This window comes from Anser anser, assembly GCF_964211835.1.
Source record: "Anser anser genome assembly, chromosome: 27".
Lineage (NCBI taxonomy): Eukaryota > Metazoa > Chordata > Aves > Anseriformes > Anatidae > Anser > Anser anser.
In genome coordinates this window covers 1,520,696-1,548,369 of record NC_139748.1, presented here as the reverse complement: position 1 = coordinate 1,548,369, position 27,674 = coordinate 1,520,696, and the positions used below count along the sequence as shown (strand labels likewise).

Below are 27,674 nucleotides of genomic sequence, written 5' to 3'. Positions count from 1 at the left end.
CCTGCAGATGGGGCCACTTCTCCAGCCTGCAGAGCTGCGAGACGCACCTGAGCAACACGAGGCCACCACGGTTTGCAGGAAGCAGAACAAAGGTCTTGAAAAACCAGGGGAAAAGCCTGGGCAAAGTGCAGTGGAGAGTGTCCTTGGCTGTGTTTGCAATGAACACAGCCCATCCAGCCCCACAGGAGAGCCACCCGCTGGGGCTCACGCTGCTCTCTGCAGCCACCTCTCACTGCCATGCAACAACTGAGCATCACTCATCTCCTCCTTAATGGATCCATGACACCAGCAAAGGGCTCTCATTAACAGAATATAATGCGCAGTGAAAATAATTGATGATCATCTTGTAACAATTGATTATCTGTCCACTGTAATGCTGCTTTGCTCATACGGTAAGGGGAAATCGCTTTTCCCTGCTCAGTGCAGAGCAGGCAGCCAAGCACACAGCCGTGTCCGTTCCTGCCCATCTCCGCCATGTCACAGGCACAGCACTGCAGCCAGCGAGCCCCCAGGCTCTGCGCGCACCCAGCAAGGCAGGCCCCATGCCCCAGGGCAGCCTGACACAGCTCATCTATCCCCCGACACACACAGGATGGTGCAGGCACCTGGCATTGGCTCCAGACAGGTCTGGCACGGGGGCAGCCTGCGGCCCCCATCTCGGCCTTGGCCAGGCTCAGCTTTTCTAGGAGGCTGCCCTCTGGCCAAGCAGCCCTCCCGCCTCCTCTCGCCAGCACAGCATCAGCATAACCCATGCCAGTGTCTTCGCAGGGCGGCTGGGAACAGAAAAGGTTGTTTGCAGAGCAGCAGCCCTGACTGCTCAGCCGGAGCTGCAGACTCAGCAGAACTCAAATCTCCCGAAAAACCTGAATAAACTCCCCTGTGCACAGAGCCGGACCCGTGCAGCGGGCAGGGACCCAGATCCTCTCCTCATGCTTGTCACATGAATGAGCTCTGCGGCTGGGCTCACGCCTTTCATCTCGGAAGGGGATTGTGTGTATTATGGGGAGGATTAGGCCATTTCGTGAGGCCAGGAGGATCTGTGCGTGCAAGGCTCCAGGGCTGGTGCAGGGAGCGGGGCTCAACCCCTCCCTGCCCGCCCTGGCCTGCTGCGACCCAGCAGGGAGGGCGCTGCCTTCGCACCCACTCCTGCCCAGCGCAGGCGGCAGAGCCCGCTCCGGGCACCTGCAGGGCTGGGACATGCTTGGGCAGCTCCTGGAGAGGCTGCGCCTCTACGGGGTCACCGGGACCTCGCCCCGCATTCCCCAAATCGCCTGGAACAGGCCAGGCAGCAGGGATGTGGAGACACGGGGCGAGCAGGACCAAGCAGGACCCGCTGCCACCGCCTTCCTGACCCCAGTCCCTCCGGCCTCATGTCCCCTGCTGGGGAGGGCTGGGGGGCTGCTGCTGCTCGCTCTCCCCACCCTACGTGAGCTGCCCCAGCCCTGGCACAGCCTCCCCAGGTGCCGTGGCCAGCAGCTGGCAGGGGTCCCGGCTCCTGGCCACCAGCCAGAGCCCCCGCCCCAGCCACCGCTGAGCATTTCTGGTCAGAGACCTCAGAGGCCTGGGAAAACAAACTACATGGGAATTAGCTCCCAAGTATTTCCTCAATTCTACCTGCTATGAAGAGAATTTTATTTTGCTTCCCCCAGGAGGAAGGAAGGCAGCTTGACAGAGGGTTTTAAGGAAATCTGTGCAATAACTCACAGCCCAGCCTCAAAGAGCTGCAGCAGGGGGCAGGCACGCTGCTGTGGCCGCTGGCCCGGGAGCACCCTTCAGGGAGCCCCTGCCCGCACCCACCACGGGCTTTCTGCGGCCCCCAGGAGAAGCAGCCCCTCAGCAGCGCCCGGCTCTGCAGCCACCCTTTGCTTGCAGACTGGACGTGACTAATTGCAGCACCGTGACTAATTGCGGCACCATGACTAATTGCAGCACCGCTCCCTCTGCGAGGCTCCAGCCCCCAGGGAGGAGCGGGATGAGGAGGCAGCACTGTCAGGGCTGGGGCCGAGCGTGCTGCGGGGCAGAGTCCGTGCAGGCCGCGGTGCCAGCCCCGTCACGCACCAGCCACCTGCACCACAGGGCGGCCTTGCCCGTGCCTCACAAGTGATTGATTACAGGATCCATTAATTACGGGATGCATTACGGGATCCCCAGCCTGAGTCACTGCGTTGCCCAAAAGGGGCAGGAGCACTCCTCCCCAAACCACCCAACGCCCCTTCCTCCCCCAGTGCCCTGCCAGCAGCGGGGCTCCAGTTCCAGGCCTCCAGAGAGAGCGGGTGAAGGCAGGCCCAGCGGGAGCCCAGCCAGGAGGGGGCTGGCACAGGGCCCTGAGGGACGCGTGGGGCAGAAGCCACCCCTAGAAATCAGAGGTTTTAGTAACAAGACCTTATCAGCTAGCCAAGTCAAAACAGCAGGAAATTATTTAAACATTTTTCCTTAGAAGACCAAGTTGGCCCCCTGCCCTGGCTGCGCAAGCCTCTCAGAAGCCAGAGGCAGGAAAGTCGTGTCAGTTACGGTAAAGCATACATTGGCTATTACGCTACCAGAACCCAGGGAAAACAGGACACCTGTTTTTATGAGGCAGCTAACAAAGGTCAAGCATAGGAAGAAAGCAGCAGACAGGGCCAAGCGCTTCTCGTCCCAGAGGAAATCAACATCACCCAAAGCCGCAGGGGCACAGGCAGAAAGCTGCAGGGCCACAGCCACAGCCAGCAGCTGCCCAACACCCCCAGGGGCACTGTAGGTCCCCAGACCAGGGGCTGGGGCAGGAGTGACCAGCCGAGCCCCCAGACCCCCCCTTGCCAGCTCGGGGCAGCCCCATGCCCCCCTCACCCTCAGGGGACACCCAGCACAGAGCCCCTGGAAACACAACACAGGTGTGCACCTAGAGGAACAGGGACCACACCTCGACTGATCACGGTTAGTTTATTGCGATGGGAACCAGTTACAGTAGCTACAACAGACACAGCATTTATGGAAATACAGTTACTTGGTTTTCCAGTATCGCCTCTCAGTACAATAAGAACCTTCTGTACAAAATACTGTTGGCTTTATAAAGTTTCTCTACAGTATGAAATACCTTGTCTAGTTTCGTGAGATTTGGAGCTGGCTGTCACACAGCTGGAGAACCCCAGCAGCAGCACAGATCAGAGCAGTCAGCAACCCCACACGATGCCACACCAGGCATACTTGGGGCAGGGTGTGAGGCTGACCAGGAAGGGTTTGGGTTCCCTCATCCCACCAGCACCAGGCCCAGAGCACCCACAGCACCACAGGCTGCCAGCCTGGGCAGGCAGGGAGAGCCTCTTCATCACAGCCCTGTCCCTAGAACAGACATTTGGGTGCCCCTACACACACCCCATAGAAAAGAGGAACATTAAGGCATTCATAAGCATCCTTTTAAATAGGGTGGGAGAGTGTCTCTAAAAAAAGAATAGGAAGACCAAGTTGTGGCCATCTTGCAAACTCCAAACAAAAGCCTCCTCTTGCAGCTGAAGAGATTGAAAGACATGCGAAACATTTCATCCCTTGCAGGAACCACAACAGCTTCCCCCCCAGGTAGGGTACATCAAATTAGGAGCTCTGTACAGCTGGAAAAGCAGGTAGGAACCCAGGTTCTCCCCAAGGCTGTGTTTTCCTGACATGCAAAGGCTGCAACCGGAGCAGTAAGACACGTACGCAGGCATGCACACACACGCACTCCCACACACCCCAAGTTGAGCCTGGCAAGGCTGACGCTGTGCCCATGGGAAAGGGCACCCTCTCCCGCAGGCAGGAGTTTCAGGCTGAGGAGCTTCGCACTGCCGGAAGAGATCTGCACGGGGAAGCTGAACCAGCCCCTAAAGGAAAGCACCGAGTCTCCTTGCTGCCTCCTCTCACAACACCACGACCTGGGCTAAGGAACTGCTTTGCACCATATCTGACCAGCCAGGCTGCTTTAGCCCCACTTCATCTCCCCCTAACCCCCCAAATATACGTTGTTTGTCATGTTCCTGGAACGTGGCTGTAAGTATGAAAGAAGAGTTCAACATTTGATGGGTGAATTGTAAAAAAAACAAGTTTATTTGAAAAAATACTCAGCCTCTTACAAGATTTCTGATCAACATTTACTAGAACTTGAGAGCCATTAACCTGCTCCACATACGTTGAGATATTTTCCAACACTAAAAAATAAAAAATAAATACGTACAAATTCTTTCCACCCCCTTACACATCCTAGATGTGAGTGGTTTGGCATCCATTGCCTTAATATCTTAGTTGAACAGAAGCAAGTAGAAGAGGTTTTTCTAAGAGATAAAAGAGCAAAAGCAGAATACCTGTCTCAGGGATGTATCAACGATAGTCCGGTCTATCTGGCCCCTTCAGCCTGCAAAGCGTTAAGCATCCAAACCCACTTGTCTTGTCAGGACTCTGAGCTGGGGGTTCCCAGGTAGAAACCCACCCCACAGACAGGGCAGCACCTGCGAGTCCCCCCAGATGGGCCGGTGGACTGGTGCCCCCCATGCCAGTGCCCAGTTTGGGTCGCATCACATCGAGAAGAGGCACTGCAGAGGTGGAGGCAGGAGGCTCCCACCCACGGGGGGCACAGACCCCAACCCTCCACAGGTGGCACCTCGCGGGGAGGGCTGATGCACACCAGGGCTGCTCAGGCCCGAAGGACGCTCACACAGAAGACACCGCCCGACATGAACTCCAGCCATCCTTTTTCAACCTGAATATCCCGTGAGAACACAACTACAAAAGAAGGATTTTTAAAGAACTACAGTAGCTAAAGTGTTTTCAAAACATACCTAAAGACCACCTAACAGAGTCAGGAGGCATCTGGTACAGGAGCTCAAGACCCCCTGCCCAAATCTCCCCCCAGTGGATAGCCTGCAGTAAGAAGCGTGTGAAGCAGTATTCATCCGGGGCTTGGCCCTGACATCCCCTGTGCTTCAACAAATCCAGTATCCTGCTTTTTATGGCTTTTTAACAATAGAACTCCTCAAAATACACGCACACACACACCATACCCCGAGCAGAATACAGAGCTAAAGCACGGTTTACAGAGTAGAGTTAAGGCTCATCCAGATTCAGCTAGATATGAAGACTGTAAGGCACGTATTAGTACAATCATGTTACTGTTAAAAAGCCAGAATATAAAAAAGTCATCCCTTCCCCCACCCCCACCCCAAACACGCGAGGATACTGCACACATAGCTCTGTTACCTTTGTTGAACACAGATGGAAAGACAATTCAGAGCCTGGTTAAAAATGAACACCTGGTTTAAACACTTCTCACAGCCGCTCAACACCAGAGCATTTCCCCAGACACCGCTTCAGGGCAGCGGCACTTCCCCCCAACACACTGGGATTAAAACCAGTCCCTCACATGTGGCTTTCTTCCTCTTTGACACCGTCTTCCGTGCTCTTCTGTGGCAAGGTGGCCACATCATTGTTTGCCTCTTTCTGTTTCTCAGCCTCATCGATGTTGGTCTCCTCCTCTTTCCCTTCATTCCTCGTCTTCTCCTCTGCCTTCTGTTCCTTCGCCACCAGGCGGTAGTTGATGCCCATCCCGATGAAGAGGTAGACCCCAGAGACGATGAGGATGACCCCACAGGCCCAGTATGTGTACTTGTAGTCACCATACATGTCATTGAGCTTACCTGACAGACAGAGAAGGGACAACTTAGCAAAACTACTCCCAGCACCAACAGGGAAATGCTCCAGGCTGAGAAAGCATTCCCAAGAGCAGCCCAAGCCTATCACCTTTGCTTCAGGTCTTTATTCCTTCTGACCCCTGCTCCCCCAACTTGGGCCAGTGCTCAGCCCACCCCCACTCCCCCAAATTCCAGGGAAGCTCTAGTGGCTGGTGCTCACCCTCCCTCATCTCCACCCAGAAACAGAACCCAGCAGGAAGACTGCCCACAGCTGGGACCCACACCCCCCCGTAAGGCCAGACCAGAGGGGCTGCACGTGTGGGCACCCTACCGAGCAGAGGGGGTCCCAGAAGCACCGGGCAGCACTCCACAATGGTCACAAGGCCGACTGCGCTGGAGAACCTTTGTGCTCCCACCAGGTCCATCAGGGTTTCAAAGAGCACGGAGCTAAGCCAGCCAAAGGCAAAGCCAAAGAAGCCAGCATAAATGCAGAACCCAGCGTAGGTGGTGGACATGGGGGCCAGGAGGTGGCACACCCCATTGTAAATCACGGAGATGGCAAAGAAATACTGGACTCTCGGTCTGATCCACTTGGTGTTTGCCACCAGTCCCATGGAAGGTCTGGCTACCATGTCTACAAAGGCCAGTATGGAGAGCAAGAAGGCCGCAGACTCATTGGCAATCTTCTTGCTCTTCGCATAATTGCTGAGGAAGACCAAGGGAGTGAAGAGCCCAAAAAACATGATCACATTGCCCGACAGATAGAGCAGGAAGCCTCTGTGCGTGAACAGGGAAAGGTCCAAGAACTTGTTGATCGTCTGGAAGAGCGTGCTCTTCTCTTTCTTCGCCTTCCCACCAATGAGGTCTGTGCTAGTATCACCATCATCTTTTTTCGCTTTCCCAGCTTCCTGCAACACTTCTTTAGCAGCCTCTTTTTTCAGCTGGTCTGGCTTGGGGCCAATTGGTCGCATGAGGGACCCAGCGACACAGCAGTTCAGCAGCAGACCACCGAGGATGAGGAAGCTCCCTCGCCAGCCAAATATACCAAAGAACATCTGGTTCACAGGCGCCAAGGTCGACAGGAACACGGGGCTGCCTGCCATAGCCAGTCCATTTGCCAGGGGACGCTTCTTGAAGAAGTACTTGCCAATCATGGTTAAGGCTGGGTTCAGGTTAAATGCAAGTCCGAGGCCTGAAAAAGAGAAGAAATGAAGGATTCAGAGTTCTGCAACCCCTGCAAGCCAGCAGCACTGACAGAGGGGCCGAGTAAGAGGAACAGGGTTTCAGTTCTCACAATTTAGGAGTACCACTTCTGCTGTTTTAGCTTTCAGCTTACATAAGCAACATGCAGCCCCTCGCTACCCATTCCTGGCAGTTTCTGGGAGGACAAGCTAGGGCAGCGGAGTTGTGTGCAGGAGTTAGGGGAGGCAAAAGGAGAACCGCCACAATCCGTAACAAGCCTTACATCTACTGGCATGGCACAATCCTAACCTGAGACAGCAATAATGGAAGGCTTTCTATTTTAAGTAGGCAAATACAAGTGCCTGTGCACTTACATTCTTTCTGCATTATGTCACCAGGGCCACCTTTAAGCTAAAGTACATAGAGGGAATCAGCACTTATGCAAATTCAGGGTAGATGTTTCCTAAGAATTACTAGGTAGAAGTTCCTTCTCCGAAGAGGACTTATCCTGGTTGCAGTCCCATTGTAGCAGAATGTCACTTACCCCCTACAACCCCCACGCAGAAGTAGAGCTCCTCCACAGTGTTGCAGAAAGAAGCTGCAATCAAACCACACCCGGAGAGGCACCCACCCACGATCATGATGGGTCGGCTGCCGTATTTGTTCACCAGGATGCTGCTGATGGGACCTGGGAAGGCAAAGGAGATATGGGCAGAGATGAGTTACTTTTGCACTGGAGACCAGACAGACAAGCAGGAGGACAGACAAGCACCTAGGAGGTCTACAGCTAAAGGCTTCCAGTTCCCACATGGTGACGCTTCACCCAGCAAGGGAACCGGGGTAAGGGGAAAGGACAGAAGGTGCAGAGACAGCTGAAGATAAGAGTGACATTTGGTTAAAGCACACGCTGAAATCCCAGCTGGAGAAGCGAGACTACAGCAAGTGCTGTAGGCTGTGGCTTCTGTTGAGCACCAGGAGCTGTTTACGGCTGCCGAAAGCCATGACTTTCCTGTGCAAGCTGCCTTCTGTGGGCCACACAGCAACACTGTGGGCCACGGTAAGCTGCCTTCCTGGGCCACCTGCTCCCCACAGCCAGGGCTTTGGGCCAGGGCAAAGCCCAGCACTGGGCCGGTGGCCGTGGGCCACCATCTGCACCACCACAGCCCAGGGGCTGGGCAAAGCCCAACAGGGTAACAGCCCCCTTCCAGCTTCCCATGGGAACCAGACACGGCTGTGAAGCAGCAGCAGCTTCGATGGGCACTGGGCAAAGTGCCCCAACAGCTCGCAGGAGGAAAGGCCACTGTGCTGCACCAGGGAGGCACAGGGGAAAGGCAGCTTCTGTTTTCACTGCTACCCTGAGGTAGGAAAAGCCCAATGGCTCTGCACACCTGCCTTCTAAGTGCTTCATTATCAGCAGCTTTAATCCAAAGCAAACAGTGATTAGATACTGTGAAGCATGCTCTACAGATACTAAGATGTATTTAAATAAACTGAATGAACATCCATTGAATATTAACAAACCTAGTTTTACCATTAACAGATAGCAAGGCTGTCAACATGTTATTCACGGGTCCTCAGACGCTACTTGACCTTTCTGCCTAGTTTAAACAAAGCCTGAAGAACATTTGGGAACCCTGGCTGCTGCTGCAGCAGCTCTCCTAGAGGCCAGAGGGATGCATCTGCCTGGGTGTGGGTGGCAGCACCTGTGTTACCAGGTCACAGGCAAACAGGTCAAGGTAGGTGAGCTGCTGGGATTTGGTGCTAACTGTTCAGGATGAGCAGGAGAGGCAGCGTCAGCAAGGGGAAGGGACAGGGAGTCCCCCAGACCCAAGCCCATGAGGAGCACCAGGCACTGTAGCCCCCAGGGCACTCAGCGAGACTGGTTCTCAGCACACCAGGAGAAGGAATGGCCCAGATCGAGCCTCATTAAGGCAGCTACATGGTTTACAAGCTTGTTATAACATTGGAGCAGGGAGATGTGCCGGTCGCCTCGCTAGCTAAGCAAGGACAAAGCAGAGCCTGTTTCCCCCAAAGGAAAAGCCTCACGCTCAGCCAGGCCGCTGACGTCAGCTCCTTCTAATGCACAAATGCAAATAAGACTCGGGCACTTTGCCAGCTTAGGATGGCAGCAGTACAAGCTCTGATTTGCCTCTGAAGTACACACAACAGCAGTGTCCCAATAAGAGTTTCTTTCAGCCCGGCTACCCGGTGCAAAACTGCATTTGCAAGCTGGTACAAGGCACTGGGACTTAGGGACAGGAGATGCAAGGACTGGAAATGCATCGCCCCAGCAGACCGCAGGCTGCCTGCTCCTAGCTGGTATAAAGAAACACCGAATGCACAGCCTGGGGATTAAGAGACTCCAAGCAGCTTCTGAAGCACGGGGAGGGGAGCTGTTTCACTCTAAGTAGTTCGCTTTATTTTGCTCGTGTTTCTGTGCTTCCAGTGCATTCTGCCATCTCCAACCAGCACAAGCTGTCTAAGGCACTGCTCAGCACCAGCAGGGAAGAACAGACATCAAGCTTCAGCAGTCAGAGCTGATCAGAAGAGGGAACAGATCCTTACAGACAGCCACTGCTTGCTGGATTCAAAAAAGTCTTATCTAAAAGAGAAAGAAAGACCCTGTGAACAGGGCTCCTCTGCTCAGCACAGCCGTGCCCCCAGCCTCCTGGTGGGTGCTGGAGGCAGACACAGCATCAGCCGTGCATTGTAACAAGTGCAGAATTACACAAGCTGTAACTCCCCGGAAAGATTTTACCTACAGCTTTGCTGAGAAGGACAGATTAACCCAGCTTCTGCATTCTGGGCATTAAAAAGAACTTTTTGAGCAATCTACTTCAAGCAAACTTGCTAAGGGAAGTTTTGTTCTCACTTAACGCTCCAACTCTTAGTAAAATTTTGGCTGTTGTTGTTACAGTGAGATGCAATTAATCAGACCCAGCACCCCATACTCCAACACCGCTGTCTCCAGTTCACTTACCTCCTGCATACATAACAGCCAGCATGATGGAGGAGATCCACGAGACTTTGCTGCTAGATGCGTTGAAGATGACCTCAATCTCTTTGAAGAACACAGTGATGGATTTGGGGAAGGCGTAGGAAAACCCGATGGAGATGAAAGCTCCGATGACCACAGCCCATCCCCACCCTCCTTCAGGAGGAGTGTATCCCACAGGGCCTCCGACGGCCGGTGGCATCTTGAACGAAGCTGGTGATGACTCGGTCGGGGCTCAAAGACCTGCAAAGGACAAAGTATTGTCTCGGCTGAGCGCGGACTGAGTCCCCGCTGCCCTGCCACGTGGAGAGCCCTGCCTGCAAGGCGAGCACGCCACCAAGCAGGCCCGCGGTGCTGCCAGGCAGCAACACCAGCACCCAGATCCCCTCCAGGAGAGCTGGTCTGAGCATGGCGCACCCCAGGCTCGTGAGCACGCTGGCCCCAGAAGGCTCTCCCAAGTCACAGGCTCAAATCACCGGTGGCCTTTAAAAGCCCTGGCAAGCAGGTATTTATAAACAACAGGTTGAAGACACGATATGCTATTATAAGCCGAAAAGGGCAGGCGGTGACCTTGCCAACAGCAGCCGGGCACAGCAACAAAGAGGAGGCCGCACAGCAGGGCCGTGCTACCAGCAGCACCGGGCCGGGCCCCCGGAGGGTCCCCCAGGGCAGCACCCGTCAGGATGGGGCTCGCGGTCCCTGGCGTGGCCCCAGGGCAGTGCCAAAACCACCCAGCACACACCGGGAGCAGGGCACTGGGCACCCCCAGCACTGAGCTGCTCACACAGGTTTTCATGAAATCTGCTATCAGTGAGACCCATTAATTAATCCCCACTGGCAATGCTAAAACCAAGCCCTGACAGCCCCCAGCAGTGTCCCAGCAGGTCCACAGCCTTCCTGACCCTCACCCAGGGAAGGCCAGCGAGGCGCCGGCGCTCCAGGCAGTGGCAAGTGCTCCCCTGCAGGCAGGCAAGGGCCGGAGGGGAAACCCCAGAGGCAGGCAGGGACCCCAGGAGGCCACCTCGAGCAGCCACCCCACGCTCTGGAGGGCTGCCCGGAGCAGGGGCAGCACACCCAGGTTATTAAGTGCACGCACACCAGGAAAAAACAGAAGAGGCAGACAGACAGGTGCCACCCCAGCACACCCCCCTGAAGGTCACAGGCCGCAGCTAAACTTAGCCACGAGCAACAACAGCGAGAAGCTTCCCGGGATGCTGCCAGGGCTCCCTGCGCTCACCGCAGCCCCGGGGCGGGAGGTGGATTCGCTCCAGGCCGGCCTCCCCAGGGCTCTGCCCCTACAGGACGTCTCCACACCCACCCCGTAACCAAGCCATAGCCAAACACTTCCTCTCCGATACCAAAAAAAGCTGCAGTAGATTTCATGAGAGCACCCAAATACAAGCAGCATTGACCTTAGAAGTTCGAAAACAGACAGGATTAGAAAACAAAATAAATTTCAGCTGTATCTGCCGAACCATGGGATCCTTCTTAGAGAGGCAGAACATGGAAAGGCTGGTTCAGTGCAAGAGGAAGGCTGCTCGTGCACTTCCAGTACTGCAGCTCCTGTACTTGCTGTACGGCCTGCTCACACACCAAAGCTGTGGTTATTTGAAAAAAACAAGGCTGCTCCAGGCAGCAGAGAGCAGCACAAACCACCCCAGAGAGGAAGCACAACCAGACCAGCTGCTCACATACACATTTCACAATATGCAAAACAGCAGGAACTGCCACAGTCCCTGAAACTCCGGCGTGCCCCTGCAGATTTCAAGATGCTCTCGGAGCCGGGATCCTGCCTGCTGCAGCAGGACATCTGCTGGAGGCGGCCAGGCCAGCAGACAGCCCAGCCAGGGAGAGGCAGAGCTCAGAGCCAGGCAGCTCGGGCCCACTGCAACGGCTGCAGCACCGCCAGGCCACGCTCTGCTCAGACCAAGCCTTGCGAGCCATGGAGGGGGCGGCAGGCTCCTTTGGCAGAATCTAAACCCTCCTGCTAGTTTTCTGCTCTGCTGCTCAGGTTTTCCGTTGAAGAAAAAGTCGTCTTCAAGCACAAGACCTTTCTTCAGAGCTCCTGTAAGTCACAACGCAACGCAGTGATAACTTCAAATGCAAAGCGGCATGCTAAGTCAAACAAAGCTGCAACGTGTCCTATTTATAGCACGCATCCGTTTGGGCTCACGGTGATTACTATCTCATCCACGGCCACTTGCATGCCAGCATCCACCTGGCGCACTCCCTCCCGCTCCTGGCAGCCCGTGCGTTACTGCAGGTACCCGTATCGCTTTCATTTGCTCTTTCACTCCGCCATCCGCCGGAGCCCCGCAGCTCCTCCTGCCAAGCAGAGGCCTCCCGGCCACAGGCCCAGGACGCCCTGAGCAGCAGCAGGAGGGAGGCGGCGCTGCAGGCTGCCTTCCCTAAGCCCTTAAGACTGGTTTAGCCTGGCCCAGGCACGGAGCTTCCCTGCTGGAAGGGTATTTTGCCTGCGCCCTGGCCAATGCGGCACATGACTGTCACAAGCACGCTGCCACTTCAAACAAACAAATCATTGACAGGACGCTCCCCAAAGCGAGCCCCCCCATCGGCCCGACTCACCGCAGCCACCGGCCGGTCCCCAGCAAGGACGGTGCCAGCCAAGCCCTGCACGACAAGCAGCCACCATGCACTTTGCCCTCTGGCCATTGAGGCAACTCACCCAGAAGTTACGTACTTTCTGGAAAGCTGATATGAATATTGGGGTTTAACACCACCTCCCGAACAGTGCACACTGAAGTTTCCTGCTTGCTCTTGCTTTCTGAGTCAGACTGAGCTTTCACAGCATTCAGTAAGATTTAAGGCATCATCTAACTATCCTGATTTGCCTGAAACATTCTTAAAAGAGAAACTAGCACATTTTGATAAAAACTACCAGCTACTAGCAAGTAGTAAGAACTACCCGATAGCACAAATAAAAGCTACTGGCAATAAAAGATATCAAATCAAAAAGCTGGGGGGTGTTGATGCGGTTAGGGATTTTTCCACTTTGCTTCTGAGACAGAACACAGGTTTGATTCTTCTATCACTCCCGAGAAGCTCAGCTGTGCCAAAATTACTGTGGCTTGGTTCATTTATTTGTTCTTCCTCTGCAAGCAGCATTCCTCTTCCTACGGCTGTTCAGGTGGCATCTTCCTATAAAAGAAGGGACTTCTGGGGGGTTAAACATAACCTCTCTTGCATTGCCAACGCTTGGTGAAAAGCCTTGGCCTGAAAGCAGCTCTAGGAAGTTTGAGACCATTAAGCTAGATTCCCAAAGTCTGACGCCAGAGGGTTTACATGAGTTCTGCGTGCCACAACATTTTTCCCTGACTCATTACAAATCCTTATTAAGACAGACCAGTTTTAGAAAGCTTTTCCTTCTACCGCATTAAGGTTTCTTTCTGATTTCCTCCTTGCCCCCACACAGACGTAGTTTCAAATGAGTGGAAAAAAGCACATGCGAGGCAGTCAGTCCAAAAGGAAAGCTTCCCTCCCCTTTGAAAAAACAACGTAGTTATGACATTTGCAGTTCTGTTTTGGAAGAGCTGCAACGTGTAAGACATGTTTGGAAATCAAATTCACAGCTGCCAGGCAGCAGCTACAGTTTGCCCTATTAGGAAATAAAATAACCATATTTGCAGTAATTAAGACTGATGAGCCCGAGTAATGACTGCAAGTATCACATCTGCCAGCCTGTAAACTTCTTGACAAATCTGCAGGAATGGGTAGCCTACAGCAAGCCCTCTTCCCACATAGCAATGGTGAGAGCAGAAACTAAGGCAATCCGCACCGTACCATCCAGGAACAGGTCCTGGAGAAGACCAGGATCCTTTCCTCCTCCCAGGTCCCACGCACTGGTACTGCGATTCCTTCCTTGAAGCTGCCTGGATCAGGAAGATTTTAAGACTTCTGCTTACATAATGCAGCAAATTACTGTGCTTTTATAAGCCCCAGATTGGCAGGATTCCACAGCAGAAAGACAGAGGATCACATTTATAAGGCACTGCAAATGCTGAAAAATATTTCTGGGGCAAGCCCTTTAGCAAAGTATCCTCAAAATGCTTTTTCAGGGCAGGAAGAGAAGAGGCTTCTCCCCGCAGGTCCCCGCCCGTCCCCTCTCACTCCCATCCTTCCAGCTCAGGGTTTTACCTCACCAGGCACACATCCACATTGCACCCACTGCCTTGGGTGCTTTTAAAACCTCTCCCAGAGCAGCAGGACTCGCTTGGCAGCCACAGGCAGGCAGCACCCACAACAGAAACCAAGCATCCCTTCGCCTGAGCTGAAGTCTTGTGCTCATTGCTGGGGAGAGGGAGCTGCTAGCAGCTGCAAGCTGTTTATGGTGAATAACGCTTCATAGCTTCAGATTTGGACTTTTTCTGGCTAAAGGAAAGATCAAACACAGATTGTTATAAGCTAACGAGATGCTGCTTCCACTGGTTTAAAGCAGGTTTACGGAATTAAGCATGGGGATGTAATTCTAGCGAGCACCCCCAGCCGAGGGTTTAACCTGGCTGTACATGGCATACGTGACGACCCAGCATTTGCAAGGGCTCTGCACCAAAACAATACTCAATTGAGGTCCTGCTCAGCTGAAGCGTTTGTTCCCAGGGTGAAGCGAGGTCAGCAGCATGTAAAGAGTTTGCCCAAGGACAGCAGCCCACACAGATGAGCTCAAGGTTCTTTTGCCAGCAGCTGCACAGCCTGCTCAGCACCCCTCCTCTACCAGAAAGCAGCCAGCATATCCCTAGACATGCTCCAGTCTGCCAGCCTGGTGAGCCAGCCTGGAGACCAGACAGCTAGACGCCAAAAGGCAAGACTTTTGCACTCATAAAGGAAGGAGCAAGTGGCAGCTGCCTTCATCTTTAGCTCAGAGCTGGATCCCGCAGTGGTGCAAGCCCCAGCCTGCAGCAGCGGGAGCAGAGGTGCGCGGCAGCCCACTCACCGGCACCCGGCGGGCGAGCACTCACCTGGGCAGGGCTGCCGCGCACGCTGGAGGCTCTCCTTGAACATCAGCCACTACAAACACCGTCTGCTGAGGACAGAGCACGCCAGGGATTTGAAGATAATCCCCTGCACAGCAGCCACCGCACCTGGTTCGCAGGCTACAGAAAGGCTGCGCCACAGGTCACCAGCCACCCTCGCTGTCTGCAGCCCTCGGCGCTGCCCACCCTCCTGAGACCACTCAGCAAGCTGGCTGAGGGAGCGGGACATCGAGACCCTTTGTCAGGAGCACAAGGGGGGATTGTGGGGGGAACAAACGAAACAGGCAATGATTTCTCCCTCCAAAATGGGTCCATTACAAGCACCCATTCCAGGCTGCTGTTACCACCAGTGATGCTCAGCCTGCCTGAGCAAGGACCGAGGGTATGGGAGTATGGTATTTCTCATACCAAGCACTGGTATGAGAAAGCATGAAGCAAGCTTAAGCAAGCTATCAAAGAGATCAAGGGGAAAACCTTGGCTGTTTTCTTACATTGCTGCCTGGCAATTGCCATGACTCAAGCGAAGCTCTCCCAGAACCCTCTGACCCACAACCACAGGCAAACCTCACGCACAGGTTACAGGAACATTACTGCCCAGATCAGCTGCACGCCCAGCACAGCCCCTGCAAACACAACAGCAAGAGGCCAGCCCGGGCACAGCCGCCTCCCGCACCAGGCAGGGCTGCCAGGCTCCATGGCTGTGCCTCTCGTGCTGTGTCCCCGGCATGAAGCCGTAAGCTCACCCACAAGCGGAGCTGTGAGGGCTGCAGACACACAGCCCCCCAGCCCGGCACCTCCCGGCTGTGCAGCAGCATGTCCCAGGTGCAGGCAACGAGGGCCTGGGTGCCAGGGGCTCCTCCTCAGAGCCTCGGAGATGACCTGTGCCTCAACAAGAAATGCTCAGAATGAGAAAAATGTGGTACCAAGTAGCATCGGCATTCTTTCATCAGACATCAATACCACCAAAGACACATCCCCTCCAGATTTCGCTGCAGAGCGAAAGTTTGCGTGAGGCTGCAGAAATCCAGAGAGTCACACAGTTGCTACAGTCAAAACATTACTGCTCCTTTTCCTAAGGGCACCAGCCTGAGCTCTTTGTTCTCAGCCACCTCTGTATCCTTGCCTCTTTAGAGCCTCTGAAGTAGGGCTAAAGCAGCTCCAGCTCCGCGGATGAGACCACCCGACAGCACCTGGGTGACTGTGGTTTCAGGAATCAACTACAGCCTCACACAGACCTTCTTGGGCTACAGCACAATTATACAGCAACAGCTTTAAAGGAAGCAATTTCATAACGACTTTTATAGACAATAATGGGAAGAGGCTCCTGCCTTCTTAAGAAAGATTACTGTTATAGGCTGACTCCACAGAAGGAAATAGAAGTTATAAAACTGTGAGATTAGCGCTATAATGCTCAGATACAGCTTGCCTGCGTAGCCTACGTGCAACTTTTCAACTCCTCACAAGGGATATATAAAGTAAAGCACTGGAAGTCTCCAGCCTATAAAAGTCACTGGGTATTTTCCACCTTAGCTGCCAGATTAAATCAAGACAAGCGAGAGATTTGAGTGCAGCAGAAGTCACATGAGCCATTGGCACCTTTTTAGTGGGAACCACCTCCTGGCTTTCACAGAAGGGGGTGATGCTCTCACCCCTCTGCCTGAAGGGCCAGGGCAGAAAGAATACGGTCCCGTTCGTGGCATGGCAGGGAAGTTCGCAGCGCAGGAGCAAAACACTTGCCTGTAACCAGAGGATCCACCACACCGGTGGGTAAGTGAGAAGACTCCTCACAAAGGCAGCAAACAGGAGCTGCGGGGTCTCTGCCTGCAGCCCCAGCCACCCGCCCAGCCCAGGCACGCAGTGGCTGTTCCCCGCACCAGCGCATTTCTCAGCCCTGCACTTCTGAAGAGTCAAAAAAGCCTCAGAGCGAAGACGCCCAGGAGAGTCAGCCTGCACTAAATTACCTCACTTAGCATGAAAATAGGATGCTTGTGCACCACAGAAAGGCTCCAGGCACACAGAAAAGCAAGAAAACAGTATCATTGGATTTCAGGTGTCTTGTGATGAAACTAAAAAAGACTTGTTTTTTAGCCCCCTCCCCCTTCGAAAATTAAAGCCCAAGAACACCTCGTGCAGACCGCCCCAGCTCAGGGGGCAGCAGGAGCCTGGCAGAGGGGAGGACAGCACTGAGGCGTTATGCTCTGAGGACTTGCTGTCCCGGGGAGGACAAAGGACACGGCTCTGTCCCCTCTGAGCCTCCCCAAGGGGAGCTACAGCTCTCCTCGTGGCCCCCCTGTTCGTGACTCTCCTCAGGTCGCTCGCAAGCCCCGTGAGCGCCGCTCGCCCCCGCACGCTGTGCCCCCGCCGCGGGCCGTGCCGGGGGCCGGGGCCCGCGCACCCCCAGCAGCTCGGGGCCCCCGGGCCCCGCTCCGACCCCCGAGCACCGCGCTCCTGGAGCTCGCCGGAGGCCCCCAGGCTGCCCACAGACCCCCAGGGCCCACCGCCAGTCCCGAACCGCGCTGCGGAGCGACCGAGCACGGCCGGAGCCACCGGGTCGGGGGTGTATCGACGGCCCCGGCTGGGGGGCCGCGAAGCACGGGCGAGGAGCAGCAGCCCAAGGGGCCCGGTCACCCCCCCGCCGCCCCGGGCCCAGGCGCTGCCGGGCCCCGGGTCCCCTTCCCCGCTGTTATCGGCCGCCCGGATCGGGCTGTAATCGCCTCAGCCCCGGCTCCCCCCCTATCTGCCGCTCACAAGGTGCGGGTTCGCCCTCCCCGCTACCGGGAGGCCCGAGGGCTGCGGCGCCCCGGGACGGCTCCGTTCCACGGCCCCGCCGGTCACCGGCCGCTCCCCGAGGCGCCCCTCCCGGTCCCCGTTCACCTCTCGGCGGCTCCCGAGGCGCTCCGTCGGACAGCACCGCCTGCCCTTGGCCCTTCGCGGGGGCAGGGGGTGAACGCGGGCCCGGGAACCGGAACCCTCTAACGGGAAAGGTCACGGAACGAGGGCTGGGCATCCCCGGCTGCGCGTCGAGCGCCCCGGCCCGGCGCCGACCGGCGGCTGTGGATCCCCGGGCACGCGGTCCGGGGGCCGGCCCCGGAGCTACGGGGAGGGAGCAGCGGCACCGCGCAGACCGTGCCCGCAGGCCACGAGGGGGGGCCCGGGGCCGGCCGCCTCGCATCCCCCGGCGGCACGGGGCGGCAGCTACCGGCCCGGCCCGCAGGAGCTCGCGTCCCTCTCCCGGCCACGCGTGTCCCCGCCGCAGGTGCGCCCTCCACGAGGTCCCGGCAGCGCCCCGCGCCCCCGCCAGGCCGGGAGCGGCAGCCCCGGGGCACCGGGATCGCGGGGCCGCGCCGCCCGCCCCGAGCCCCCCAACCCGGGGCCCCCCATCCCCGCCCCGTCTCGGTCCGGTCCGGTGCCCCCGCCACGTGGCCCCGCCGGGCCCTACCTGCGCGTGCAGCCGCCAGCCGAGCGCACCCCCGCCCCCGCCCGTTATAAGGGCGGCGGGGCCGCGCGGCGGGCGGAGCCGCTGGTGGGGCCTGGGCACGGCCCCGCCCCCCCGCCACGTGCGCGCCCCGGCCCCCAGCGCGCGGCCCCCGCCCGAGCCCCCTCCGGCCCCTCCGCCGCCGCCGTGTGCCCCGGCACGTACCGGGCCCCCCCCACTACCGCCCCCCGCCCCGCCCCGCCCCGCCCCACCGCCATCCGCCGGGACGGGCGGGAAACGCGGCGCCGGCGCGGAGCGGGCACAGGGAGCGACGCCGGCCGCGGCTGCCCTGAGCCCCGCGGGGAGGGGGACCGGGACCGGGACCGGGACCGGGACCGGGACGGGTGCAGTGGGGGCACCGCCGGGCCGCCCGCTGCGGCATCCCCCGGGGCTTCTCCGTTTGGTTCCCGGGGGGCTCCGCTCGGGCGGGGGCGCGGCGGCGCAGCCCCTCCAGCCCTGCTGCCGGGGGACCCGGTGGTGCCGCCGGCCGAGCCGCGGGCAGCGCTGCCAAGAAGGCGGCGAGGAGCTGCCAGCGGGAGACGACCCGGGGGTGTCGGCGGGGACGGGCGAGCAGCGGGCCCCGCAGCAGGGAGCCTGCCCCGGGCCGGCCCCGCGCAGGCCGCGACCCCCGGCGCTGCCCCGGAGCCCGGTGGCGGCAGCCGGGAGAGGCCCCGCTGGGGCCCGGCGGCGCGGGGCCGTGCTCGGAGCCCTGGGCCGGGAGCTGGGACGTGCTGCCGGGCGCCCCGCTCGCCCCTCGCAGATTCTGGGGCTGTGCCCGTCGGTTCCGCAGGTAATGGCCCGGGCCCGGCCGGCTCACTGACGGAGCGTGGAAGGGGCTGGAAGGTGCTGGAAGCTGCCCACGCGCAGAGCCCCTCGCTGTCCGGATGCAAAATGGTGGCAGCGACGCATCGAGCACCGCGCTCCCCGTGCGTAACAAATCCTGCACGAGGGGGCTGTTACCTGTGAGTGCTTTCCTGGAGCTGCTGGCTCCTGCGGCCTAATGAAGTTAATTGTCTTCTGGGTCGCCTGTCTAATGCTCTAATTTGTTTTAGAGCAGAAAAGAGTGGTGTAGTTCACCTCGGAGCCATGAGAGGCAAAAAGGCAGTGACACTCAGCAGATGGGAGCTGGGGCAGCCGCAGGGGAGGTGCAATCCCTTTCATATCAAAGGCAACCACGGTTCCTCTTCACCACAGCAAGCGTGTGCATGGGTGTGCTCTATGTCAAGGCACTTAATGGGCCAGGTGCACTCGATAAAAGAACACCAGGCACTGCAGCAAACTCACTCACCCACTTCTGAAGCAAGACGACGTGAACCAAGGAGTGGGCGGGTGGAAGGCTTTCTTGGTACATCTACCGTGCAACTTAGTAAACAGGGGTAGGTCTGCACTCCGTTTTGCTTAGACAACAAGACAAATAATAATTAAAAAGGGCGATTTGGGATCAAACTCGAAGTGCCACTTAGCTTTGTCATCCTGTAACACCTTAACTAGGAGCCAGTGCTCTGCGCCGCCTGGAAGAAGCGTGGCAGGCGGCGCGGGGACGCAGTGCCGTCGTGACGGGGGAGGCCGCGCCATGTCCTGGGCACTGCTGGACAGTGCCCCCCGGGCACGGCTGCGTGCTGGGGGAGTGCAGAAAACAAGGGGCCAGGCACAGCGGAGCTCAGGGGCAGGGGACTGCCGGAGCTGCACGGGCTTGGCCAGCCGGTGGAAGCTGTGGGACGGTGCTGCTGCTGCTGCTGCTGCTGCTTCATCTTGTAGACAGTGGGAAGGAGTCCATGTTCTGTGCCTCTGCTCTTCTGTCTCCTTTAAAAGGCAGATTTAATATTAATCCCTTCAGGAATTTTTTTCTTGTGAGGAAAACAGGATATTGTTTCAGGATATTGGGCAACAAAGCTGCCCTTGAAAAGCAACTATAAGCAGCCTTGCAGTCCTTACTACTGGCTGCGTTTGTTGTTAATCGAGTTTAAAATTGGGTACAGCCAAGCCATTTTACTTCCAGAATGAGTGAGAGGTCACAGCAGAGTAATTCAAGTTCAGGTTTTCTGTATCCCATTGTAAACACTAAGGACTTATAGTAATCTTAAAATATAATCACTAGCTTTGGTTTCCATTGGAATTAATGTCTCCAACAGGTGTAAAAGGCTATCCCTCTCATCTGTGATGAATACGTGTGTCCTGCTTGATAAGAGAGGTAACAAACAGGAGTCCAAATCCAGGAATTATTGGAAATCTCTTGGGAAAGCCTGTTCTTTCAAGATATCCATTCTAGTTTCCTGACTAGGCTTCGGAAAAAAAGGCTTTCTGAACTTTTGGGTTCACATTTAACTTTAACTGAGCTTCCAGGCCGTGAGTTCACTCATCCTCGCGACCCTGTGACAATGGCTGTGGAAGAGAAGGCGTCGGAGCGCCGTCCTTGGGGAGCGTGGGGGGTCTGCCTCCGTCGGATGACAAAGGCATGACATTGTTTAGGGGTGTGTAACAGCTTCTGTCATTGTTTAGAAAATAATATGTCTTAGGAAGAAATTGTTGATAAAATGTTTTAAATGGCCACTAATAATCAATAGAAAACCTTTGCAAATGTGGTCTTCTGTACGCTCACTGAGGCTAACACTGCTCTCAGTCAATCCAGACGAGGGCCTGGGCTCCTTCCCTGCTCTGTCCTCTGCCTATTTCATAGAATCGCAGAATGGTGAGGTTGGAAGAGACCCCTGCAGATCATCCACTCCAGCCCTCCTGCCCAAGCAGGGTCCCTTAGAGCGCATTACCCAGGATAACGTCCAGGTGGCTTTGAATACCTACAGAGAAGGAGACTCCACGAGCACGGGCAACCTGCGCCAGTGCTCGGTCACCCTCCGAGTGAAGAAGCTTTTCCTCCAGCTCACATGGAACTTGGTTGCTCCCAGGTACACAAACACGTCCTCCCTTGGGAAGCAAACGAAGGATTAACAGGATCGTATTCTGCAAAGTGCTCCCGTGCTCCCGAGTCCAGGTGCTAATGACGGCTTCAGAGAGAGCTGCATCTGCTGCCCTGCCAGCGGGATGGGAGTTGACATTTTTCTTACCCTCCCTCACCATATTAATTGCACCAGTACGTGTTAACAATGGCAGCAGAACGAATTCCTTACAAAAATGAGTTGCAGGGGCATGTGGTGAGACAAATACATTAACTTGGGCGTCAGACGACGTGCGGCAGCAGGCAGAGGATGGCCTCACGGAGTGTCTCCCAGGGCAGCCCTGACCCCCCTGCGGCTGGGCCCAACGCTGCGGTGCGGGGCTGAGGGCGGCTGCTCCGGGGGGATCCTTCGCCTGCTGCGCACGTGTGGGTCCTCGAGGCCGGGGCAGGGCGCTTGCCTAGAAGTAAGGGGTCCTTGGCCACGTGGAGACCACACGGCAAGCCCTAAGAGATGCCATGTGCACACCGTGGTCCTGCCTCGACCCTTGCACTGCGCCTCTTCCTCGTCTCCTGAGGTGAGCACGCTCTGGCTCGTCTCCTTGGGCCGCTGCTGGTACAGAGTATAGCAGCCTGTTGTCTTTTGCCAAGAAGCTTATCTGGCACAAGAAATTGTATCTCTGTTCCTCCTTCCTTGCTGTCCTTGCAGCCGGGGGAAGGTGCTGGTGCTCGATGTACTTTCAGTGCTGACTCCTGCTCTGTGGGGACTCGAAAGGTCTCTGCTCGCTCCTCCAGGAACGTGGGGGCTGCCGTCCTTCCCTGCAGATTGCTGCCCCATATGTTCACGGCACAGCAGCTCGTTCCCTCCACGCTCTCCATGCTCGCCTCCCGAGTGCTGGCTGCCTGACAGCACATCTTGGCAGTGCCAGGTCTTCTGCTCAAGTGTTCTCCCTGGGGAAAGCACAGGGCAGCACCCCGCCTGCGGGCTGGCTGGCAGGGGTCAGTGCCTCCACACCTGAGGGGCCAAAGCTTTCCCTGGCAAGGAGCGGCTCGGAGCTCTGCCTGGAGGCGAATCTCACCTCAGCGGGGTTGTGTCCTGGGATGGGACGGCACCGGGATTGTGCAGGGCACGGAGACCCCGTTCTCAGGGTGGTGCAGGCAGCGGAACACCCCACCCGCCATCCCCCTCACACTGGGGTCAGCGCCCTCAGGGACACCCAGACCAGTCCAACCGGCCACAGGATCCCATTCTGTGACATTTCACCAGCCACTGGGATGATCTTCCTCGCAGAGCTCTCGGGCAGCCCTAGGGATCCCCAAGGGAGGAGGCAGGGGTACGGCGTCAGGCCACAGTGGTGGGCGTACTTCTCACCGTGTACAGCCCTCCCGCGGGATCGCTGCTGTCCCAGAACATGCTGTTTTAATGACTCTATTCCTGTTCTTGGGGTGGGGAGGAAAAGGTGGGGGCTCTGCAAATAATTTAACCATATTCCACATCAAATAACTTCATGGGTCAATAGCACTGCCTCACCTGCATTGTACTCTCCCTTGTATCCCCGTCCAGAGAACCTGTTTCAGCCTTGGGTGGCCCACAGCTGTCGGATGCTGGTGGCATCTGTTGCCATGTCCCTTGATCTTCGATCTGGCTGCAGCTCTGCTCCCTCTCCACACAAGGCACCACCAGGGTCAGCTTCCACTGCCTGCACATTTGGTGACTGGGCTGCTCCTGGGAGGATGGCAAGTTCGGTTATTCATGTGATGATCTCAGGATAGTCTCACCAAGGAGAAAATCTGGAGCTCCAGGCTGTTCTCCAGCTCCAGCCCTGCACTGCAGCAGCTGCAGCAGCTGTTTCCTTGAGATGTTGCACAACACACTATTGCTCTGTGTAATACTTGATATTTTTGGTTCTACATCATCCTGGGGGAGCTTAGCACGCTCTCAGAGGTGTGAAACAGCCTCCCTCCGGGCACAGCCTGGCTGGCTCAGGACACCATGGAGAAGCCTCTCTGCCTCTGGGTGCACTGGTCCCACCTCACAGCTGCCCAGGGCTGCACTGGGGGCAGGCATTGCTGCTGCCCCAGCTGACCGCCAGTGCCGGTGCAGGGAGCTGGCAGCAGAGCACTGAGCTCCTCCTCCTCCCCTGCCCAGGCGCCCTCGCTTGCTCTGTGCTTTGGCGTTTGCATGTGTTGACTGCAGGCAGCGGCGAGGCCAGGCTGCAGGGCCAGCAGTTGCCTTCCAGGGGAAGCTGGAGCAGAGGGTGAGCACCGGCTGGGTTCACATCACAGCTGTGGCTGTGAAATGCCGAAGTCCCAAACTCCACCGACAGCATCAGCCACCATGGGGCTGCTCCTGGTTCGTCAGCATGGCCGCGCACTTCTGCCTTGCAGCACGCAGCGGATGTCTTGTCTGGCGCGCTCCCCTCCCACGTCGAGATGTGGCCGAGGGCTGCCACCGGGACGTCGCTGCTGCGCAAGTCCCCGGGGAGGCAGCGAGCGCCGAGCCAAGGGCCAGAGCGCGGGAGCCTGCCGAGGAGACGAAACACAACCACCAATATTTGTTCTGAAACCTGCCCAGAATTTTTTTTTGGCCTCAGTAAGGCTGGAGGATTATTTTCCTTAAGTATTTTTAAACCTGGAGCCTGGCAAGCACCAGAGGGCTGGGATTTCCTGGTCTGAGCACACTGGTTGTGGATGACAAGGAGCCTGCTCCCTCCACGCCATCTGGGAAGCCCTGGTCCCCGCATGTGGGGTGAATGAAGGTGACCAAGCTGGAAGGTGCTTTGGGAAGGAAGTCACCTGCCGGATGGCTGTGCTTACAGGCCCTGGGCCTCGTGCATGCTCCTGCAGCAAGCAGTGGGGCTGAGTGCCTGTCCTTGCAGGAGGCACCTCCTCGGCCAGGCTGGGAGCAGGGCAGAGCCCCAGGAACTGCCCAGCCTGGGCTGCTCCGCACCCAGGTGACATCTGGGAAGGGAAGGCAGAAGTTGCAGGGAGGAGGTCAGGGACATGCTCATTGTGTCCTACACCAGTCAGGGGGATGCAGATCCCGAGGTGAGCTCCTGGTTGTTCAGACTGGGTGTCCAAGTAGGGCAGCTCTGGGGCTGATAGAGCACATTCACGTCCATTCACAGCTGCACGGCTGGGCTTGGGCCCCACTGGGGCCATGGAGAGCCAGCACGGACATTGGTCCGTGTGTCTGTCCCCTGCCAGCCCTGCCCCGCTGCCCCCGTGGTGCTGCCTGCCCACGGGGACGGCGGCAGTGTGAGATCAGCCAGGCGCTGGGGATGGTAGAGTGCAACTTGGAGGAGCAGTGAGGCTGAGGAGCAGTTTCTAAATACACTGCTGTTCGCCCGCAGCCTCCCAGGCTGCACGGATGTGAGCACGGGTGCAAGGAAAGCGAACGCAGTGCTCCGCGTGCTGGCAGCTTCTTCGTGGCTGAGCGTACCAGTGCTGCTCTCCTGGCCTTCCCCTTGCTGGCAGGATTTGGCAGCAGCACAGCCACGTTTAGCTCCTCATTCAGCACTGGTGAGCACACGACCTATTGTGTGCATGTGTAAATACACATTTGCGTTGCTCATTCCAAAACCCCACTTGTTCTGTTCCCAAAGAGCCAGGATGGACAATGTCAGGAAAGCCTCTATCCCCTGGCTTTGTTCAACTCTGCTTACTTGGAGGAAAGATCCCTGGAGAGGAGCTCGCAGCCGCTGCGTGCTGCAACACATACCGGCTGCTGACGCGCGAGCAGTCCTGGTGAGCCCAGCCGAGGGCTGGGCAGCCTGACGGCTCCCCGTGGCCACATGCAGCACGGTCCCCATGGGTCCCCGCGAGCCCCAGCGCTGGGACAGAACGAGCGAGGCCAGTGCCTGCGGTGGGGCAGAGGGGAGAGGAGGCGGCAGCGCCCTGGGCACTGGCTGGATGCCCGTGCAGAGCCGGCACCTTCTGAAGCGGGTCAGGTCCTGTCCCTGTGCAAACACAGGCCTAAGTCCAGCACCACCAAAGTGCACTGAGCGCTGGAGGAAGTCCTGGCCCTGGTACAGCCGATGGGACTTTGCCTTTTGCTGCAGTGAAGGCCAGGATTTTGTGCTCTGCCAGCAGCGAGTCAGAGTAGGGTGACTTTTTGCCCGAGCAGCGGCTGCTGCTTTGCCAGCTGCTGTGGGCCCTGCCTGCTGCATCCCACCGCTTGTCCGCACCTCCCTCCTGCCTCCCCTCAGGGATGCTTTGCTCTCTCTGGCTGCGGACTCTCTGTGTTCAGCAAATCCCACTCCCCTGTCTGTACTTCATCCGAAATGCCCTCACAGAAACGCTGTCAGCGTTTGTACTGCTGAGCGGCAGGCCCAACAGCTGCTCTCTGTGAGATAGTGCTGTCTGTAGTGGTGAGCAACAAGAAAGCTGTGATGGGGGAGTCAACACAAAACACGCCCTGAGTTCTGCCCTCCAAGTCCACATTACCAGGGATAAGGTTTGGGTAAATACTGCAAAGTACCTGTGAAAGCTAGCTCTCACTGCTGACCAATTCAGTTCTGTTTTCTTCATGTGCTTTTTGTGTTTAGTTTACACAAACTCTTGTGGTTGGGCTGTAAAGGCAAGAGAAGTTACATAAAACAATTTAATGACTCCTATGTACAAGCCAGAACTGCTTTCTCACCTGGACAAGTGCCCTATGAAATGTCTTTTGACCTACCTACACAGTCACAGCTACACAACAGCCCATGGCAAGAATGCTGGCATACACGCAGGACACATGCATGTGCTGGCTCCAAAGAGATTCAGAAGAAAATTCTTGCAGTGACCACAGTTATAATCTTAACAAATCTCAGATGTTTCATAAACATAGAATGGGGTTAAATGTGCCCAATAATTGTTCATTCTGAGTTATCATCCCTGCTCTAATAACAGCTGATAAGCTAGTCTTCTGTGGGACAACAAACATTTCTGTTATTCCTCAAGCCCAACTTCAGGATAAATAAAGCCAGCCTTGTGTTTAAGCAGGAGGTCATGTTCCATCTTAGGATAAAGACACTGTACCCCTTCCCCTGGTTTTCAGGCTTAAAAAAAAGTCAGAGAAAATTAGAGTAGGAGCAACTAGAGACATGTCAAACATGCTAGCATTAACTTCCCTTCAAATGTGTGTTTAGCAGATAATTTGTTATCATCTTAGTCCAAAGTTAACCTGCTAGAAATCTGCTGTGGGAGAGTTGGCTGCATCTGCAATGTTTTAGCTGGGCACAAACAAACCAAAAAAATGCTATAAAAGCTTGGTTTTGATTAAACTCGTTGCTGCCAGGCGCAAATACTTATTTGTAGGTGGAAGTTCATTGGGACACAAGCACCAAAGATCGTTAATCCCTCGGTAAAATACAGAATTTGTGCCCAGGGCGTGGGCTGTGCTATGGCTCAGCCTGCAGCCGCTTCACGCAGCTGCCCCATGGCTCCCACTTCCCCATCCCAAACCAGAGGGACAAGGGAGGAGGAGGACCCTGAGGTTTCCAGCCGTGCCCCTGGAACCCCAGGGGCTTGTGCTAGCCTGGCAAGTGCCCCCCGTTCTGCCCAGGAGCTCCACTGTAGCACTGAGCCCCCAGCTGGCTCTAGGCTCTCCAAAACGCAGGGAGCATCTCCACATCCACAGGGCTGCCGGACCACAGCAGGAAGCTGTGGTGGAGGCTGTTTTTCTGCCCCAGCTCGAGTGCTATTCTTGCAAACCTGCCAACACTCGCTTCACCAGCGCCATGGACTGCGCCGTCAGGGGAGCATTTACGCCGTCCCAGCGGTGGGATCGGCTGGCTGTGGCTCAGGAGGACGGCAGGGTGCCGAGGGAGAGGAATTATCTGTCACCGAGCCAGCAGCAGCTTGCCAGCCCATCTTCAGGAGGCAGGGTGGCAGGAGGCACCCACCCTCAGCAGCCAAATGCCACCTCTGCCATTTGGTTTCAGACCAAGCTTTGGAAAAAGGGCATGCTGGGCAGGTCCCCATGCATCACCAGCCGTGGGCACCACAGAGCTGTGTGTACACGTGGCTGCGTAATACCATAACAAGATTACACTGAGACATGATGGCTGTGAAATAATCCACGGTATCATTCAGCAAATCCCGGGATCCAATTACCGTTTCACATGACACCGTGCCCGGGAGCGGGAGGCCAGGCAGCGCCCCCCCCCCCACCGCTCCTCTGGCCGCAGCCCGCGGCCCCTCTGCCCTCTCGCACCTCTGCATCTCGGTGTCACTTGGCATTAGCAGAGTTTGCCTTATCCCGCAGAGTGCCGGCCTGACCGGCAGCCTCCCCACCACGCAGCCGGCCTGGACGTGCCTCCCTCCCCACCGGCCCCGGGCAGCACCAGATCTGGCAGTGTTTGGGCAGCCCGGTGATGCCGGTCTGTCCAGGGCAGGGAGCAGAGCTGGCTCAGCCGGGCTGGAGGCCGGCAGGACTCGGGGAGCTGTGTGACATGGCTGCGCTGAGCCTCGCTGCTGTGGCTGAGACGAACCCCGCTGCTCTGCCTGCCGCACGCACCGT

At 56.9% G+C, this 27,674-nt stretch overlaps 2 protein-coding genes across 4 annotated transcripts; one reads left to right on the top strand and one right to left on the bottom strand.

Moving 5' to 3' along the window:
* Positions 1–4,036: 4,036 nt before the first annotated feature.
* Positions 4,037–18,372, bottom strand: SLC16A1 (solute carrier family 16 member 1). 3 transcript variants are annotated; one of them, XM_083812393.1, is made up of 5 exons: positions 18,244–18,372; positions 9,799–10,056; positions 7,363–7,506; positions 5,968–6,828; positions 4,037–5,642 (listed from the first exon to the last, which is right to left on the bottom strand). In XM_083812393.1, the coding sequence occupies exons 2-5, from the start codon at positions 10,013–10,015 to the stop codon at positions 5,365–5,367; spliced, it is 1,500 nt and encodes a 499-aa protein (XP_083668519.1). In that variant the 5' UTR covers positions 10,016–10,056; positions 18,244–18,372; the 3' UTR covers positions 4,037–5,364. The 3 variants fall into 3 exon arrangements, with proteins under 3 accessions (XP_083668519.1, XP_083668520.1, XP_083668521.1); XM_083812394.1 differs by lacking the exon at positions 18,244–18,372 and adding an exon at positions 17,679–18,012; XM_083812395.1 differs by lacking the exon at positions 18,244–18,372 and adding an exon at positions 12,072–12,331.
* On the top strand, positions 14,573–25,422 carry LOC310887095 (uncharacterized protein; the record flags this gene model as incomplete). The annotated part of the gene is made up of 4 exons (XM_083812581.1): positions 14,573–14,593; positions 18,061–19,241; positions 19,332–19,655; positions 20,412–25,422. 4 exons carry the CDS (start codon positions 14,573–14,575, stop codon positions 20,554–20,556), a joined length of 1,671 nt encoding a protein of 556 aa, XP_083668707.1. The 3' UTR covers positions 20,557–25,422.
* Between the last annotated feature and the right edge of the window lie 2,252 nt (positions 25,423–27,674).

What these genes read in the sequence shown, in the direction of transcription:
- SLC16A1 (XM_083812393.1), bottom strand. Translation starts at nt 10,015, where the DNA reads ATGCCACCGGCCGTCGGAGGCCCTGTGGGATACACTCCTCCTGAAGGA. An exon ending in GGCTGTTATGTATGCAGGAG is followed by an intron (nt 7,507 to 9,798) that starts GTAAGTGAACTG and finishes TTGCCTTCCCAG; the next exon opens with GTCCCATCAGCAGCATCCTG. An exon ending in CTGCGTGGGGGTTGTAGGGG is followed by an intron (nt 6,829 to 7,362) that starts GTAAGTGACATT and finishes TCTCTTTTTCAG; the next exon opens with GCCTCGGACTTGCATTTAAC.